The sequence below is a fragment of the Odocoileus virginianus genome, chromosome 23 (assembly GCF_023699985.2).
Source record: "Odocoileus virginianus isolate 20LAN1187 ecotype Illinois chromosome 23, Ovbor_1.2, whole genome shotgun sequence".
NCBI classification, from domain to species: domain Eukaryota; kingdom Metazoa; phylum Chordata; class Mammalia; order Artiodactyla; family Cervidae; genus Odocoileus; species Odocoileus virginianus.
The window spans coordinates 45266650-45286284 of NC_069696.1; the positions used below are offsets into that span (position 1 = coordinate 45266650).

General features: G+C 40.3%; 1 protein-coding gene across 1 annotated transcript; it reads right to left on the reverse strand.

The window, feature by feature from the left end:
- NOPCHAP1 (NOP protein chaperone 1) lies at nt 1-10100 on the reverse strand. Its single transcript, XM_020902822.2, has 4 exons — nt 9941-10100; nt 7748-7834; nt 5121-5257; nt 1-2991 (listed from the first exon to the last, which is right to left on the reverse strand). The coding sequence occupies exons 1-4, from the start codon at nt 10053-10055 to the stop codon at nt 2752-2754; spliced, it is 579 nt and encodes a 192-aa protein (XP_020758481.2). The 5' UTR covers nt 10056-10100; the 3' UTR covers nt 1-2751.
- Between the last annotated feature and the right edge of the window lie 9535 nt (nt 10101-19635).

A 19635-nucleotide genomic window follows, 5' to 3' on the forward strand; every position in this document is an offset into this window, starting at 1 on the left:
TGATGTTTAAGATGTATTACTTTATTGATGTCAAGAGGAAAAAAAAATTTTTTTTCATGAACATTCATTGTACATTCTGAGTGAAAGGCACCATGCCAGGCACTGAGGGAAATACAAATGAAAGACTCAATCTCTCTTGTCTTTTCTGCCACAGCAGCAGACTCGGGCACAGGAATACAAGCTACTTGGCAAGGCAGTTTTATTTTTTTATAAATACCACATCTGATGCACAAAGTATTATGAGGATAGAGGAGATTCAATAAGAATATTTTTGCTTCCAAGACCATTACATCCAATTACCCAGTTTATGACTGTCAAACAGCCACAAATAGATAACACACAAGGTTAAAGAGAACATTTCAGCAGCCTTAGCGGGAACAAGACTGTTCAAACAGCAGCTGTCACCTTACACCTAAGAATCAGGCCAAGGATGCACAGGGTCAGACCAACCAAGGCATGACAGGGACTCGGCTTCCAAGAGACTGTAAAGCAAGCTGCTTACACACAAAACAGCTCTTTCACTGAGGTATAACATACACAGTGCACAGATGTTAAATGTGTAACTCGATAAATTTTTCTGTGTGTGAGAGTGCTGGTAGCTCATAAAACACTCAGAATAGTGGCAGGCACACAAAAAGGTTAAGTACTAGTTAAGTACTAGCTGGTGTTTCATCTGCCACTTCAACAGGTAAAAAAATACCACCTTAGTTTTATTTGCATTTCTTTGAGAAATGGGACTGAACATTTTTTCCCTGTGAATTATCTGCTCACGTCTATTGAGATTATTAGTCTTTTTATTTTTTTACTATTTTTTAAGAGCCCATTTTATATTAATAACACTCATTCTTTGACTTTTATTGCAAATATTTTCCCCAATTTGTCCCTTGACTTTAGTACATGGTATGAGCCTAGATTCTAACTTTGTTTAAAAACAGCCATCCCTGACACTGTGTATTAAATAATGGATCCAATTTACACTTACTTAAAAGGACAACCCTATCACATATTAGATTTTTTTTCCCTCCAATGTCATAAGACTGTCCAGAGAACTGAATTTAGGTGACTTCTTCAACTGCAGAGAACACTTAGTTGTATTATATGAGATAGCCACGGAAGGGGAGAAACACTAAAATTCTACATACTAGTATGTAATTCTACACTGACTAGTCTCTTTCACTAACCAGTCTATTTCTACTTAGGTGTGCATTTCTGGTGAACTCACACCTTCATATCCCCATGGATACCATGGCTTTAAATGTCCTGTACACCCCCCATATACCTGTTGATTCATTTATCTACATCATTCAGTGCCTACTGTGTACCATGCACCACGGTAAGGAGTGAACCAGACAAATGCAACTCTTCCCACAATGTGGCATAAATGTTAGCTGGTAGAAGACATTACTTAAATATTTGTTAATTTATTTAAATAAATATTTACACCAATAATTCATCACAGCTGTGTTTGGTGCTACAAGGGACAACATGGTATCTTTTCTAGCTGAGAAATCTGGTTTCCAGATCTGTTCACTCTGCACACTTTTAAGGCACAGCCCGGGTTCCAATTTCCAATGGGAAATAACAGAAAGAACCTGGAGAATTATCTTCAGAGTATTCACAAGGATAAGGTGAGGAGTAAGAAAAAAAACAGTTAAAAAAAAAACCCTAAAACATTAGGGAAGAAAGTTCCATCAGCTCAATGCACTTGGAGACATTCCTTTAAATTCTCTAGTTTACATCCTGAGCAAAGCCAGTTCCATGGCAAATAAGATCCCACACAAGTTTAATAAGGTCAAGAATAAGGCAGAAAGGAGACTCCAAAGTAGGATCATTTTGCCTTTTGAAAGGGAAAACCAAGTACTATCTTTTCATGTACTGTGCCCTATTTTTCCTGGGGTGTCCCTATTCTCTACGATGAACAGATTTCAAAACTGGGCAACTGTGAGGAATAATTTCAATAGTTGAAACAAACAAAAACATTGCTTTATGAGAAAAAGAAAAAACAAAACTAAAAAAGCAAATTCTACATACAATTCAGAGAACTGAACTTAGATGACTTCTTGAACTGTACTGAACACCGAGTTGTATTGTATGAGACAGCCATGGCAAGGGAGAAATATAAAAATTCTACATGCTAGTATGTAATAAGGGGCTGCAGAGTCATCGACAGTGATTAAACCACAGAACACCAGTTTTCCAGCTCAAACTGGAAAGGAATTTTTTTTTTTTTTAATGAAAGTAGATATGTCTGAGGGTGGCTAAATGTAAGTAATTATTTTCTTTGTAAAAAACCTCTTTAAAAGATTTCTCCCTCATTGACCCCATTTTGATGGTAATAAATAAATCTGACTTTATAATAACTTAAAAAATAAAAACCAACCTAGGTTGTTTTATCTAAGTGGACAATTTAAAGTAAAAATGAACAGGTGATATGTATTTTTACCTTAAAATAAGTTTGAGATTTCTGAAGTCTATGCTATGAAGAAGAATGCCAACAAACTCACTCATTACTATACATAAAATTAAGCTTTCTAAACACAATCTCTTTAGCATGAAATCAAATACAGTGTGCTCTGAGAGGATCTCCAAATGCTATCTCTTCTAGGTCTTTAAAAGCCAGCTTCTGTTTCTCCAAGAAACAAAGTACATTCAATATTGCAAAAAAGCACCATAGTATCTGAAATGCAAAACAAGTAGTGAGTCACACTCTTTTCCATAGAATTAGCAGGCATCTATCACCTGTTTCTCAGATCACTTATTTTCCTGTTTTTCTTTGTTTTCACTAGCAGAACCGTCCAGAACCTCTATCTTGCCTTTTCCGTCTTCTGAATGAGGAAGCTTAATATTATCTATGGTGACTTCACCTTCAGAAGAGATGCTGTCACCTTCATCCTCAGATTCTGAACTTTCTTCTGAACTGTCTTGTGAATTCTCTTCCGAACTGTCCTCTTCTTTCGAATGAGACTGATTCATCTCAAACAAGGCCACGTCCTGAAAGTAAAAAAAACACACCATGTGGGAGATTTATTTTGGGCGAGTTCACTAGAGAGTTATAAAAACAACTTTGGGAACAACGACCAACACTTAGAACAAATACTGAAGCACAGAACAAATACTGAAGGACAGAAGACAGGAAATGTTTTTAATACAATACGGAACTATTATTCTTTCAGTTGCCAGGGTCTGGCCTAAGGATTTACTTTTATTACAAGTCTAAAAAGTTCCTCACAACTGAAATCTATATAGCTGAATCTATTCAACAAAACTCACTCAACAAATATTAACAAATGCCAACATTAACCGGGCACCACATTAGAATCTCAACAACAACAACAAAATCCTTGCCTTTGTGGAACTTATGTTTTTGAGCAGGAGCTGGCAAACCATGGCCTGCAGGGCAAACCCAGCCCCCTGCCTGTTTTCATGCAGCTCATGAACTAAGAATGCTTTTACGTTTTGAGTGGTAGAAAAAAAAAAAGAATAGTATTTCATGAAATGCAAAAATTATATGAAATTCAAATTTTGGATTCCATAAAAAGTTTGTAAAACGTGCCTACTCATTACGTATTATCTACAGCTGTCTTTGGGGCTTCACAGGTGGCGCTGGTAGTAAAGAACCTGCCTGCTAATGCAGGTGATGTAAGAGATGTGGGTTAAACCTCTCGGTGGGGAAGATCCCCTGGAGGAGGGCATGGCAACCCACTTTAGTATTCTTGCCTGGAGGATCTCATGGACAAAGGAGCCTGGCAGGCTATAGTCCATAGGGTTGCAAAGCGTTGGACAACTGAAGCGACTTAGTGAGTGAGTGTGCGTGCGCGCGCACACACACACCTGTCTTCACATGGAAATGGCAGAAATAAACAGTCATAATGGAGACAGTGTGGTCCACAAAGCCTAACGTTATTTACTATCTGGCTCCCTACATACAATGGCTGCTGACCTCTGTTCTAGTTAAGAAACAGGTTTTCTGGTGGTCCCGTGGGCCCATGCTCCCAATGCAGGGGGCCTGACTTTGATCCCTGGTCGGGGAACTAAATCCCACATGCTGCCACTAAAAGCTGGTATAGCCAAATAAGTTAATGTATCTTTTTTAAAAGGCAATAAACAATTACTCAGAAAGCACAGTGTAGGGCAGTGAAAAGTTAAAAAAGAAAACAAGAAGAAAGCAAGCCACTGAGGTGACACGTGATGAAAGATGGAGGAATTTGGGGATGGGATTTTACAAAGAGGGAAAAGGCCCAGAGCAAGGAGACGGAGGCTAGGGTACAATCAGTGAGGGTCCTTGGTGAGAGAGAAGGTCAATGGAGAGACGGAGGCAGGATCACACTGGCCCATGAAGGACTCTGAATTAATTAGAAATGTAACGGGAAGCCCCCTGGTTCCCAAACTGGGGGCCACATGCAATGTGTCAAGAACAAACTCTGGGGAAAAAAAGTGGAAGCAGAAAGCCTGACTGGGAAATTCCTGGGATAATCCAGAGGGAAGACTATCTTCACCTAGAGTGAGGGTCGTGGGTGCTGAGCGGGAGTGGGTTGACTCAGGATGTATTCTAGATGCAGAGCTGCCATATCTGCTGATCAATCAGGTATATGATTATTAAAAATGGTGTCAGCTCTGTCCAGACACGAGTGTTATAAAGGGGATTTCAGTGCAGAAATAAGAGGAGCCCAAAGTGAGAGACAATTTTCACACCTGAGTTATATAATCAGTTTTTCTGTTACACACATTGTTTATTTTTGCATTCTCAATGATTCAGACTCTGATTACCTCTTTTGGGCCTTGAATGGGAAAATTTTAAAAAACTTGGGATACTTAGTATATAAATGCTTCTAGATAACACATGTGTTATTGGAATTGAAAAAGCCTTTCTATGATTCTGAATGACTAAATTCCTAGACTTCACTCAGGGAAGCTTGCTGACTTACGAGGTTATTAGGATTAAATAATTTGGTCATTTAACCATCCAATGACTGAGAACCTGTGCAGTACTGGAAACATGAGCTGAATTTGCAAAAAGGAAAATAACACTTGGAATTAAAATTCGAAGGTTCTCTTTGTTTTTCAGGTGACGACACATATTGTTTATTTTATATGATGAAATGAAAACAAGGCATAGTTACCATTTGAATAACTTGTCCAAGAGTCTCATCAGTATTTTCAATATTGAAATGACCAGGTTGAGCAGTTGCCATTTCTTTTCTTAGTTTTTCGTTTGCCTGAGCCATCTGTGGGAGAAAAGTCCGTACTTGGTCCAGCACTGAGGAGCGAAAATATCATTTATCAATATTTATGTCAGTCTCTGGCCAAACTTTTAAAGTCCAGAATTTCTATCAAAACACTTCTCAATTTGACAGGAATACTAACAATTCAATAAAAAAGCATTCAAATTCCTTCTATTTTAAAACTTTTCATTCTCTTCTGAATTCTTAAAATGCTGGGCTTCCCTGGTGGCTCAGGCAGTAAAGAATCTGCCTGCAACGCAGGAGACCTGGGTTGGATGCCTGGGTCAGGAAGATCTCCTGGAGAAGGGAATGGTTACCCATGCCAGTATTCTTGTCTGGGGAATTCCTATGTCCATGGAAAGGCAGCATGGACTGTACAATTCAGCAATTATTTCTCAATGTTTCGTGTTTGTCATATATGCTCAGAGCTGAAAATTCCTAGAAGAATGGCAGTCAACAGACAGTAACTGAATAAGTAGGCAGTAGGACTTAATACTTAAATGCATGAGGCTCCAAGGCTTTGGGGTCAGACAGATGAGGTTCTTCACAGAGCCCCAGTTCCACGTCTCACTATCTGAGTTACCTGGGGCAGGTTAATGAAGCAATGGATGTTAATGAAGCCCCACATCTGTTTCCCTTTCTTCTGATAATGACTTTTCTTAAGCTCTGTCACTCTTAGTCACTCTGGTCCCTTCCCAGTCCATGCCTATGTATTCCACAACCTTGGCCACTATGATTTGGTCTCATGACACTGTGATCTGGCAAGCCAATTAGAGATCACCCTGGGACTCTGTTTTGGACTGTTGAGAAAGATGTCCATTCTTTCAGAGTCAATGACTAGGTGAGTTGCTGAATGTAAACCTAGAGTTGCTGATAAACTGGCCCACCTACCACCCATCATCAGGGAAGAGCTGGTTCTAGATAAAGTCAACACCAGGAAGGTAGAGCTAAGAGATATAGAGTGGCAGATGCCAGATGACGCTGAGCACCTGGATTCAGATGTACCTGAAATCACTGGGGGTATTTTTCCCCAACAAATGAGCCAACATCAGCTGGCTAAAGGCAACTGGAGCTGGGTTTCATTCATGTGCAACCACAGGAGTCTAATACATTTAATTTAGCCAATCAAAACCTCAGTTTACCCATCTGTAAAACAGGGGTAGTAACTATCAGGTACTGTGCTAAGCACAGGGGGACAAAGATCAGGGATATGTCATTTATTGAGTGAGCTCTCAGGACAGGCCCAGCATATACCCATGCACATCATGAACTCTCAGAACTTGTTAGGTCACTGATACAGCCATGTAACAGTGGACTAAAATGTTCAGAGCATGGAAGAAGAAAATGGAGGTGAAGGTCAAGAAATGGCCTTGAATTGTCAAACAGGACTGCTAGAAGGATTCCAGATGGTATACCCAACTTGGAAAATAATTTGATGATCTTTTCTCTATTAAAAAATACACTGTGGGGACTTCCCTTGGGGTCCAGTGGTTGAGGCACCATGCTTCCAATGCAGGGGGTGACAGTTTCACCCCTGGTTGGGGAACTAAGATCCCACATGATGGGTGGCATGGCCAAAATACTAAAAAATAAAAATTCTTAAAATTCCACTCAGAAATATGTATCCTCCAAAAATATATACCTATGTCCCCACAAAAACTTATATCTGAATGGGGAGCCACCATGCAATCATTTCAGCTGTTGCACATTTAGTGCACATTTAACTTCCCCTCGACTACTCACGATTTTGTAGTTTATAGACATGATAAAATAACCTCATGTATCATTTACACCACTTTTACTAATTCTTTATTTTTTTTTAAACATTAAGAGGGAATTACACAGATGCTAAGTATTACATGATGCTATCTGAACAAAGTCTGACTCACCTATATTTAGAGTATGTGGTACAGCAATATCACAGAGTAATTAATAAAAAGAACTGGCCCTGTTAAGAGTAACGTTTACCATTTAAGTAACTGTGTCCAATTTAATCAAATATGGTGATGTTTTCCCACATCTGTGTGTGACATTTGGGACTCAGTAACCTCTGGAAAAATTTCCCATGGGAGTTTAACAATAATTGATTTTGATTTCCAAAAATCCATCCCACAGGTTTTTCTGGGCAAGGTTACCCTCTTAAGTGTTAGTCACTCAGTCGTGTCTGACTCTTTGCGACCCCAAGGACTGCAGCCTGCCAGGCTCTTCTGTCCATAAGATTCTCCAGGCAAGAATACTGGAGTGGGTTGCCAGTCCTGTCTCCAGGGAATCTTCCCAACCCAGGAATCGAACCCGAGTCTCCTGCCTGGTCTAACCCCCACCCTCTTAAAGCAGGGGAATAATACAAGAAATTTTACCCCTGTGCACTGAATTCACGATGTAATTTCCAAGTAAGTCTTGCTAGACTGGACTCTGACAACAAAAGCAGACACTGTCCCAACAAAGAAGTGATTAATTAGGCAGAATTTCACATCAGAGAGGGTTCTTGAGAGAGAGAGAGAGAGAAGAGAGGGAAGGGTACTTACAGGGACTCCTCTCTATCCGAACTGTTTGAAGAGTAGAATTCTTTCTGGAATTAGGCTTGGGGTTGATGAGCAACCTGTCCCATATACCTGAAAACACAGACACACACACACACACACACACACTTCCTTTATTACAGCACAAAGAGACAGGAGCCCAAGAGCAAACTTTCCGAGACCACCCTCCACCCTCAAGTCTTGACTGTTCCTTCCTCACTTTCTAACACATTAAAAAAAATAAAAAGGAGCACTCCAAGTTCCATTACAACATTTTAGTTCTTTCTGCAGATCTTCCCCCTTTAAACCTGTCTCTTACATCTCCGCCTTCAATGCCAGGTAATAAATGCCCACTAAACTGCACCTTTCTGGGCCAGAAATCTACCAGCAACAAATGTAGGTTGGCAATGACAGAATGCAGGAAGCAGTACAGAGTACATAAGGGTTAAGCAAAGCCAGAAATGGTTTACCAGCTACATTATACTGGGCAAATCACCTACACTTTTTGAGTATTAATTTCTTCATTTATAGAACATCTCTGCCTGGTAAGTTCCCTTTCAGTCAAGATGTCTGATGTAGACAAAACAGCCCTTTAAAGAGAACTCTTTTAGTATTTTCACAGCTCCTCAAATCAACCCAACTCTCCAGCCCATCAGAGCACAGAGAACAGGACTCACCTTTCAAAACCCACGGCTTTATGCACCCTGGTTCCCACACCTGGCAAATCTCTTCACTCTGATATAAAAATCCTGTTCACCCTCAAAGCAGCAGCTCAACACTCCTAGCTTACTATCAATAGCTTATACCTAATAGTTGGATTAGTGAAAAGAGCATGGACTCTGGGGCCACACCGACTGGACTCAAATCCCAGTTTTGCCAGTTTCCAGCCACACAACCTCCAACAAGTTACTTATCTGTATGATACAACAGGTCTCCTCCGTTTCCTCATCTATACAACTGCCCTAACAGAACCAACTCCACACAGGGCAGCTGTGTGGATTAAATTTGGCGAATTAATTCCTGGGGCAGAGTGGGCACCAAGAAGCTCCAGCCATTATTATGTCTTCGGATGCTCTGGATTCTCACAGAATCTTTTTTCAAGTTAATATTAAATGAGGATATGCCCAAGACATTACACTCATTCTTCTTCTCAGAAAAAAAAAAACAACAAAAAACAAAAAACTATAGGTACTAGTACTTCCATTTTCCAAATGTAAAAACTGAGGCACTGGGGATGTAAACAACTCTCCTACTATGGTGCTGAAGACTCCTGAGAGCACCTTGGACTGCAAAGAGATCAAAGCAGTCAATCCTAAAGGAAATCGACAATGAAATACTCATTGCAAGGACTGACGCTGAAGTTGAAGCTCCAATATTTTGGCCACCTGATGTGAAGAGCCCGACTCACTGGAAAAGACCCTGATGCTGGGAAAGACTGAGGGCAGGAGGAGAAGAGGGCAACAGAGGATGAGATGGTTGGATGGCATCATCCACTCAACGGACATGAGTTTCAGGAAACTCTGGGAGACAGTGAAGGACAGGGAAGCCTGGAGTGCTGCAGTCCATAGGGTCGCAAAGCGTCGGACAATGAGCCACAAAAAAGTTCCACAGCTGGTTCGGCTCTTCCTTGAGCTGGCCATCTGTTCTAACAGCGTCTCCCATTCGAATGAACTTTATTCTCCTCGAACAGCGTCCCCCTCCAAAAAAAGTTCGACATCTAATTACTCGTGGGGTTGGGATTCGAACCCTAGCTTTTCTTAGCTCTCTATTATGATGTCTAAAAAGCTATGAGGGTTTCCCGGATGCGTCTCCCTCTACCAGAGGAGGGCACTAAGGGTGGCTCCGTGAGCATCTGCAGAGAGAGGGTGCTCATTCCATAATACTCACCTGCTCCCCTTACTAGCCAGCTGCTGGAACCCAGGCCTGATTCTAAGGCCGTCCCCTTGGGCGGGGGAAGGTCGTGCTGCGGCGGTCAGCACCGGGCACTCAGCACTGTGCCTAAAACATGAACCACCCTCGGGCTAGAGGCCGGATGCCCACACCCAGGCCGGCCAGTCCCCCAACCCCGCAGCCCGAGGCCTGTCCGGGTCCCTCGGCGGTGCAGGCGCTAGGCAGGGAGCCCCCGACCCGCCGCTCCAGCAGCGCCGCCCCCAGCTGCACGTGCGCGCCCCACGCCGCTGCCGCCCACCCGTCCGTCACCTCCGCGGCCGCCGCTCCCCGCCACCAGCAACTCCTTGGAGACCGAGACCCCGGAGCCATCCCGGGAGGACGACGAACAGCTCGGGCCGGACGGGGACTCGCCGCGGACCTCCATGCTGCTCGCTGGTCTTCAGAGCCGCCTCTCCGAGCCCGGATGCAGGAAAAAGGCTGGGTAGGAGGCGGGGCCAGGGCTGCGATTGGAGGAAACTCGTAGGAGGGGCGAGGGGCAGGGCGAGCAAGGCCGCGGCGAGGGCGGCGCCTGGCGGAGCGCGGAGGCCATTCCTATCCGGAGAAAAGGCAGGTGGGGGCTCTAGAGATACTGTGATTGGATGAAAGAGCTAGCAAGGCTGGATTTAAAAATGAAGAGCGCACCAAGGAGGCGGCCCTCCTCTTCAAACCTCTGTGACGTAGAACACACTTTGACGGTCCAGTGGTTAATTAAGACTTGGCCTTCCAGTTCAGAGGGTATAGGTTGGATTCCCGGTCTGGGAGCTAAGGTCCTACATGCCTCCCAGCCACAAAAACCAAAATATAAAACAGAAGCAGTATTATAACAATTTCAATAAAGACTTTAAAAATGACCCACATCAAAAAGAAATCTTAAAAAAAAAGAACATATAATCCTAACTGTTTTTATGGGCATAGTTCAGAAGTGTTAACTGTTTACATTGTTATGTAACAGATCTGTAGAATTTTTGCAAAACTGAAACTCTATATTCATTGAGCAACACCCCCCCCCCCCCCCATGATTGCGTCCTGCCTCCACCATTCTAATTTCTGTCTCTGTGAGTTTAACTACTTCAGATATTTCATAGAAGCGAAATCATACAAAATTTGTCTTTTCTTGACTGGCAAATTTCACTTAGTATAATGTTCTCAAAGTTTATCCATGTTGTGGCAAGTAATAGGATTCCCATCTTTTTAAAGACTGACTAGTATTCCATTCCATGCATATACCACACTTTACCCATTTCATCCCTTGGTAGGTGTTTTGATTGCTTCCTCCCAGATATCCTGAACAATGAGGCAGTGAACATAGATATGCAAATATATCTTCCAGATACTGCTTTCAGTTCTTTTTGTTTAATATTTATCTATTTGGCTCTGCCAGGTCCTAGTTGTGGCATGTAGGATCTTCCATCTTCATTGCAGCATATGGGATCTAGTTCCCTGACTAGAAATCAGACATGGGCCCCCTGCATTGGAAGCATGGAATCTTAGCCACTGGACCACCAGGGAAGTCCCTGCTTTCAATTTGTTTGGATATATTATACCCAGAAGTGTAATTACTGACTATATTGTAATTCTATTTTGAACTTTTTAAGAACCTTCAGTGTGTTTCCATAGTGATTGCACTATCTTATTCCTACCACTAGGGCATAGGGCTCCAGTTTCTCCACATCCTCATCAATGTTTATTTGCTTTTTCTTTCTTTCTTTTTTCTTTTTTTTAATAGTGGCCATCCTAGTTGGTGTGAGGTGATAACTCACTGTAATTTAGATTTGCAATTCTCTAATAATGCAATAGTGATGTTGAGCATGTTTTCATGTGTCCATTGGCCATTTGTGTATCTACTTTGCAGAAATGTGTATTCACATCCACTGCCTGTTTTAATTCAGGTTGCTTTGTTGGTGTTGAATTGTACGAGTTATTTATATTTTCTTATCAGATATATGATAATATTTTAGAGACATAGACCATTATGAACATACAAGAACTCAGGAAATATTGCTCCCAAACCCTCCTTGAAGAATTTCCTAGAAAATATGATTCAGAAAATAATTGGAGAAATGCAACTTAAGTTTTGGTAGTGAGCATTTTACAGTAGAATTGGGGGAAAACAGTGAGAATACGGTTGAAAGAATAGTCTTTAATTTTTATAGATTTTGATAGTGTGGATATAAGACAAAAAAGGGGGAAAAAGCAGAGACTATATAGTAAGAGGAAATCTGACTTTGTAAACAGTTTGAATAAAAGGATAATATTTTAAGTTAGATGTTGGGGGTATTGGAGAGACAAGAAAGAGGAGGTTACTTGTAAGTTACAATGTTGTTCATGGTAAGAAGACAATATCAAAATAAAAGGGGACTGAGTGGTATTGAGTGGTACTGAGTGGTGTTATTAGAACAAAATAAAATTATTCATAAATATAAAAATTAATAAGATAGAAAAGAATTCAGGCTCTTTCCCCTAAAAGGAAACAAAAAGATACTTTATAATGCTAAATATAAAAATAATGCTAAATACTAGAATCTGCAAAGAGGAAACTATCATTAATATCCATGTGCCTAAAAAACAGCAACAAGTATTATAAAACAGAAACAACAGAAACTAACAAGGAATGCAAAGAAAATTAAGTAAAAACTCTAATAATTGGACATTTTAACACCGTTTCAGAACAGGCTATATCTAATTTGACAAAAAATTATGTGGTTACAGAAGACCTAAACAAAATTATAAATAAAGTAGAGGTGAAGAATCCACCTTACCAATGCAGGAGACTCAAGAGATGCAGGTTTGATTCCTGGGTCAGGAAGATACTATGAAGTAGGAAATGACATGGTGCTGCAGTATTGTGGCCCGGAAAATTCCACACACAGAGGAGGTTGGTAGGCTACAGTCCATGGAGTTGCAAAAGATTTAGATTCAATTGAGCACACACATACAGATCTAATAAATGTAAACACTGAATCCTGATAACAGAGATTAAATCTTCTTCTAAATCACATGAAAAAGTCACAAAATTGCCATATTATAGTCCACAAAATTTCAATACATTCCAAAAATATAAATGATACAAGTGGCCTTCTGTGATCACAATTCTATATAACTAGCAAATAATGACATTTTAAAAAATCTCTTCCACCTAAAAATGTAAAAACACACTGCTAATCAATCCTTGCATTAAAAGGAAATAATGAAATGAACCTTTGCCCCTAAAAAGCTATTTTGAAAAAGTCAAGAAAATGACTAACCACTAGCTTAATATAAGTCAAAATACAGGGGTGAAGGAAGGTTTGAAGGTATAAATATATAGAATAAAAGGTAATGAAATGATAACCATGAAATCAGAGGAAATATATAAAAATGTATAAATACTACTTTGCACAACTTTATGCAAAGAAAATTGAAAGCCTAAATGAAACCATTTGAAATGGTTAATGTTCCAGAAATATATAATTTACAAAATTTCCCCAGAATTCAATAGCAAGTCTAAATAGAGCAATTTTTATAGACGTTACAGAGAGGGTTGTCAGAGCTCTCACATAAAAACACCATGCCCAGTTGGTTTTACAAGGGGATTTCTATCAAACTTTCAAAGATCAGATAAATCTAATGCTACTTAAACTATTTCAGAGCATGGGAAATAAAAGCAAAATCCCCAAGTTCTAAGAAATGAATATAGCATCAATACCTAAGCTTCAGAAAGATTGAACACAAAGAAAATCATAGAACTGGCTTAATTGGTTTCCCTAGAAGCCAGCCTAGAGATGAGGTTCAAGTGCAAGTAACTTGGGAGCCAGAGTGGGGAAGAGAAACAATGAAGGAAGAGAACCGATATTGTGCTGTGTGCTCAGTTGTGTCTGACTGTCTGTGGCCCCATGGACTGTCCATGCTCCTCTGTCCACGGAATTTCCCAGGCAAGAATGTACCACAGGGTAAGGGCATCCTCCCGACCCAGGGAGGCAACTCTGCTTCTCTGAAGTCTCTTGTATTGGCAGGCGGATTCTTTGACCACAAGTGCCACCTGAGAATCCCCAATAACGTGTTCAGTTCAGTTCAGTTCAGTTCAGTCGCTCAGTCGTGTCCGATTCTTTGCGACCCCATGAATCACAGCACGCCAGGCCTCCCTGTCCATCACCAACTCCCGGAGTTTACTCAAACTCATGTCCATCGAGTCGGTGATGCCATCCAGCCATCTCATCCTCTGTCGTCCCCCTCTCCTCCTGCCCCCAATCCCTCCCAGCATCAGGGTCTTTTCCAATGAGTCAACTCTTCTCATGAAGTGGCCAAAGTATTGGAGTTTCAGCTTCAGCATCAGTCCTTCCAATGAACACCCAGGACCCATCTCCTTCAGGATGGATTGGTTGGATCTCCTTGCAGTCCAAGGGACTCCCAAGAGTCTTCTCCAACACCACACTTCAAAAGCATCAATTCTTTGGTGCTCAGCTTTCTTCACAGTCCAACTCTCACATCCATACATGACCACTGGAAAAACCATAGTCTTGACTAGATGGACTTTTGTTGGCAAAGTAATGTCTCTGCTTTTTAATATGCTATCTAGGTGGGTCATAACTTTCCTTCTAAGGAGTAAGCGTCTTTTAATTTCATGGCTGCAATCACCATCTGCAGTGATTTTGGAGCCCCCAAAAATAAAGTCAGCCACTGTTTCCACTGTTTCCCCATCTATTTGCCATGAAGTGATGGGACCAGATGCCATGATCTTAGTTTTCGGAATGTTGAGCTTTAAGCCAACTTTTTCACTCTCCTCTTTCACTTTCATCAAGAGACTTTTTAGTTCCTCTTCACTCTCTGCCGTAAGGGTGGTGTCTATCAAGCAAATTGTGGCTAAGGGCAACTGGAACTTAATTCTGCTGGGGAATTCTCAGTTATGAGTGCGCCTACGTATTTGTCTACTAGCTCATGTCAGTCATTGGTTGAGGGCTGTTCCTACGCGGTGCAAGTTGCCCAGCATTTCCAGCCTGTTCTTTGCTTTCTAGTTAAGTGGGCTCCAGTGGCAAGAGAAAATCTTCAGAGAGTTAAGAATGCTGGTCATTGAAAATTGGGTAGGGCTTTCCTGGTGGTCCAGTGGTTAAGAAGCCTCCTGCCAAAGCAGGGGACACAGATTCGATCCCTGGTCTGAGGTACCTTCCACATAAGTAAGTGTTAGTCGCTCAATCGTGCCCAACCCTTTGCGACCCCAAGGACTGCAGCCCACCAGGCTCCTCTGTCCATGAGTTTTCCAGGCAAGGATACTGGAATGGGTTGCCATTTCCTTCTCCAGGGGATCTTCCCAACCTAGGGATCGAACCCAGGTCTCCTGCACTGCAGGCAAATTGTTTACCGACTGAGCTACAAGGGAAGCCCATATTCTACATCCCTCAGGATAATTAAGCCCATGGGCTTCAACTACTAAAGCCCACATGCTCCAACTACTGAGCCCATGGGCTCTAGCCCGTGCTCTGCAACAAGAGATGCCACTACAATGAGAAACGCACGCTTGGCAACTGGAGAGTAGCCCCCGCTCATGGCAACAATGAGAAAGTCCATGTCAGCAATGAGGACCCAGCGCAGCCAGACATTAAATTTAATTAATTAATTAAAACTATTTTTTGAAAAAAGAAAATTGGGCAGAAGTGTATAGAAATGGTAAGTGCCAATGGGAAGTGCATGAGGCAATGACAACCTTTACGACAAGGTCAGTCTTAATTATGAATACTGATGCAAGAGATTTGTTGTTGTTCAGTCGCTCAGTTGTGTCCAACTCTTTGCAACCCCATGGAGTAGCACACCAGGCTTCTCTGTCCTTCACTAACTCCCGGAGCTTGCTCAAACTCATGTCCATTTAGTTGGTGATGCCACCCAACTATCTCATCCTCTGTCATCCTCTGTTCCTGTCCTCAATCTTTCCCAGCATCCAGGGTCTTTTCTAATGAGTTGGCTCTTAGCATCAGGTGGCCAAAGTATTGGAGCTTCAGCATCAATCCTTCCAATGAACATTCAGGACTGATCTTTAGGATTGACTGGTTGGATCTCCTTTCAGTCCATGGGACTCTCAAAGAAACTTCTCTAATACCACAGTTCAAAAGCATCAATTCTTCAGCACTCAGCTTTCTTTATGGTCCAACTCTCACATCCATACATGACTACTGGAAAAACCATAAGCTTCGACTGAATGGAACTTTCTTGGCAAAGTAATGTCTCTGCTTTTTAATACACTGTCTAGGTTTGTCATAGCTTTTCTTCCAAGGAGCAAGTGTCTTTTAATTTCATGGCTACAGTCACCATCTGCAGTGATTTTGGAGCCCCCAGAAATAAGTCTCTCACTGTTTCCATTGTTTCCCTATCTATTTGCCATGAAGTGATGGGACTGGATGCCATGATCTTCATTTTTGAATGTTGAATTTGAAGCCAGCTTTTCCACTCTCCTCTTTCACTTTCATCAAGAGGCTTTTTAGTTCTTCTTTACTTTCTGCCATGAGAGTAGTAACATCTGCATATCTGAGGTTATTGATATTTTTCCCAGCAATCTTGATTCCAGCTTGTGCCTCATCCAGCCCAGCATTTTGCATGATGTACTCTCCATATAAGGTAAATAAGCAAGGGGACAATTTACAGCCTTGATGTACTCCTTTCCAGTTTGGAACCAGTCCATTGTTCCATGTTCAGTTCTAATTGTTGCTTCTTGACCTGCACACAGGTTTCTCAGGAGGCAGATAGGGTGGCCTGATTGTCCCATCTTTTTAAGATGCAACAAATTAAATACTAGCAAGAGAATTCAAGAGTACATTAAAAACTAGATGCCACACAAGAGGTGCTTATTCTAAGAGGAATTAGTATAGTCTTTAGTATATTAATAGTAGTATTGTCATTATCATATCAGTTTAACAATTACACAGAAAAATCATATAATCATCTCTACAGATGAGCATTCAATAAGATGAAAATTGATACTCATTATGCATAATAAAATATATATACTTCTGCCCCCAAATCAGCATTTTACTTAATGGGTAAATGCAAGGCTTTCTTCCTAAAGCCTCTAGAGGAAATGCAAAGATGTTCACAGTCTTCACTATTACCTAAGCATTGAATTGGCAATATTAGCCAAAACATTTACATAAGAGGAAATAGAAACATAAGACTTGGAAAGTGTGAGGTAAGACTATTTCTTTATACAAATGTTACAATAGTATATCTGAGAATTGGGGTGGGGAAAGAATCAGAAAAACTGCTACAATGAGAATTTTGTAAAATAGTAGGAAATAAATGTAGAGAAATACCACCCAATTTGAAAATATAGTGGAAGGGAAAACCCATTTATAAGAGGATTAAGATAAACTAAAACACCTAGGTATAAGCTTAGCAAGAAATCTTCAAAAAGTGTATAAGGAAAACCATAAAATATTCTTGAAAGATAAAAAATAGATTTGAATAAAAGGAAAGATGTAACAGATATATCCATCGCCTTGGATGGAAAGACTCAATATCAGAAATACTGTCAGTCTCCTAAAGTACACCGTGAAATTTCCATAATCCTAATAAAAATGCCATCAGGTAATCTTTCCCCTTTGAATGATGAAAAAGTTCATACAGAATGACAGGAGCAGCCAGGAGACCGAAAGAGGAGCTACAATGAGAGGGAGTGTTTCCTCCATTAGATATTAAAACGCACTGTAAAGTCTGCCTAATCATTAAAAACAGTACCAATGCACAAACTAAACAGAGAACAAAAACTAAAATTCAGAAGTAGGTCCCCACGCTTTGGGAATTTTAGTATAGATAAAGGGAGTATCTGAAATCAGCAAGGAAGAGATGCACTTTTAAATAAGTTGTACTAGCGGACTGCCCTCGTGGCCCAGTGGTTAAGAGTGCATGCTTTAAATGCAGGGGTCCTGGGTTTGACACCTGGTTGGGGAATTAAGATCTCACAGGTAATGTGATATGGCCAAAAACAAACAAAAAAAAAATAAACGTGGTATTGGAACAAAAGAATAGTTATTTGAGAAAAAAAAAAAAGGTAAATTTGGGTCTATTCCACACACTATGCATCCAGACAGATTCCAAATGTATCAGAGAGTAAAACTTAAAAAATGAAACTTTAAAAGTAATAAAAAAGAGCTGGAAGAGAGAGGGCAATAGAATTTCTTTATAACTGAAATGGATTGGGAAAACTTTCTTAACTATCATTCAAAATCTAGAATCAATAAGAGAAAAGATTCGTGAATTTGACTATATAAAAATTCAAAAATAATTTTTACAGAAGAAACATCTGCATAAGTGATGTAAGAAGACAAATGACACATCTGAAAACAAGACTTCCAACTTACCTCCCTGGCGTTAATACCCATAACATTAAAAGCTTCTAAAAACTGGAAGAAAAAGACCAATAACTCCACAGAAAAACGGGTTAGAAAAATGAACCAACAATTCACGGAAACAGAAGTACAAAAGTTGCTCAAACACACTCATATTTTTTTTAAAAATGCTGAAACACACTCATATTAAAAAACACACTCATAAAAGAAAATGACATTGGGGAGCTACTTCTCATCTATCAGAATGGCAAGAATGAAAAATTAAAACATACCCATTGGCAAAGTAGTGGGGAAGCAGGCAGTGTCGTACATTAAAAATAATAGCGTTGCTATGGAAAAGAATTGACATTATTCAGTAAGTTATATATATGCATTTACCTTTATACCCAGAGATTCCTATCAATATTCTGGGGAAAAATTCAAGATAACATAGGCACTGTGGCACTATTTGTAATGGTAAAAATTAAAATAACCTAGATGTCTATCAATGGGGGTCTATTTGAATAAACACAAAATAGAATACTATGCATGGTAAAAAGATGAGGTAAATATGTATATCCTGCTATGGAGGATCTTCTGGTTTAACCATTTTGATTTTGGAATCATGTAAATAACTTATACTTTAAAAAACTAAATACAAAAAGAAAGAACCCTCTCCCCAAAACTAAAACTGGACCGAAGTAACTGAATTTAACTGTGTATCAAGTTTGCGGCACAATACAGAAAAAAATTCTTTTAGATAACTCTGAAACTTAATATTTGGACAGCACATCCTTAATAAGATATATCTGAAGGACAAAGTCAATAGCCACACACCTTCAACAAATCTTAAAATGCATTCTATCATCTTAATTTTTAGTACTCCTATTGATATGGTTATTTTGAAACTGCATATATAAATATTCTTGTTATTGTTTAGTTGCTAAGTCTTGTCTGACTCTTTGCAACCCCGTAGACTGTAGCATGCCAGGCTTCTCTGTCTCTAAACTATCTCCTCGAGTTTGCTCAGATTCTTAGATTTTTAAATACTGTTAGATTCTTAACTATTCTTAGATAAAGCAAAAAAAAGTTATATAAGCACCATTTACAGCTCAGATTTTTTGTTTAAGAGATAAGAAATAAAGCTCTCCTATAATCTTAAATTTGAATTAGCAATATCTATATAAATTCATGATTTCTTTTTTTTTTTTTTCTGAAAAACGACTTATTCCCTAGCTTGGCCCACTGGCAGGTCTGGAAACAATAACAACCCACTGTTACAAGTATTCCTGAGCCCAGGTGGTGGCCACTAAACTACTTTCCCCATTATTAGGAAAAGGAACAGAGCTTCTAAGACACATGGCTGATTTCATGTCGGGGTCAGGAAATATAAACCTGGGACACTGGGGGAGCCAGAAAGCAAGGAGGCTCTCAACTATTACTGGGGTCATGTCAAAAGGAATCTGGAACTAAACTCCAGAAATTCTCACTAGTCCAAATGAACTAAATCTGACTCTGCCAACCATTCTGACATCACTAAAACTATAACCAACCCGAGTTTATGTGCTTCTGACTTTAATGCATTAGGAGGCGTGCTGCTGAGGCTGCTAAGTCACTTCAGTCGTGGCCGACTCTGTGCGACCCCATAGACGGCAGTCCATCGGGCTCTCCCGTCCC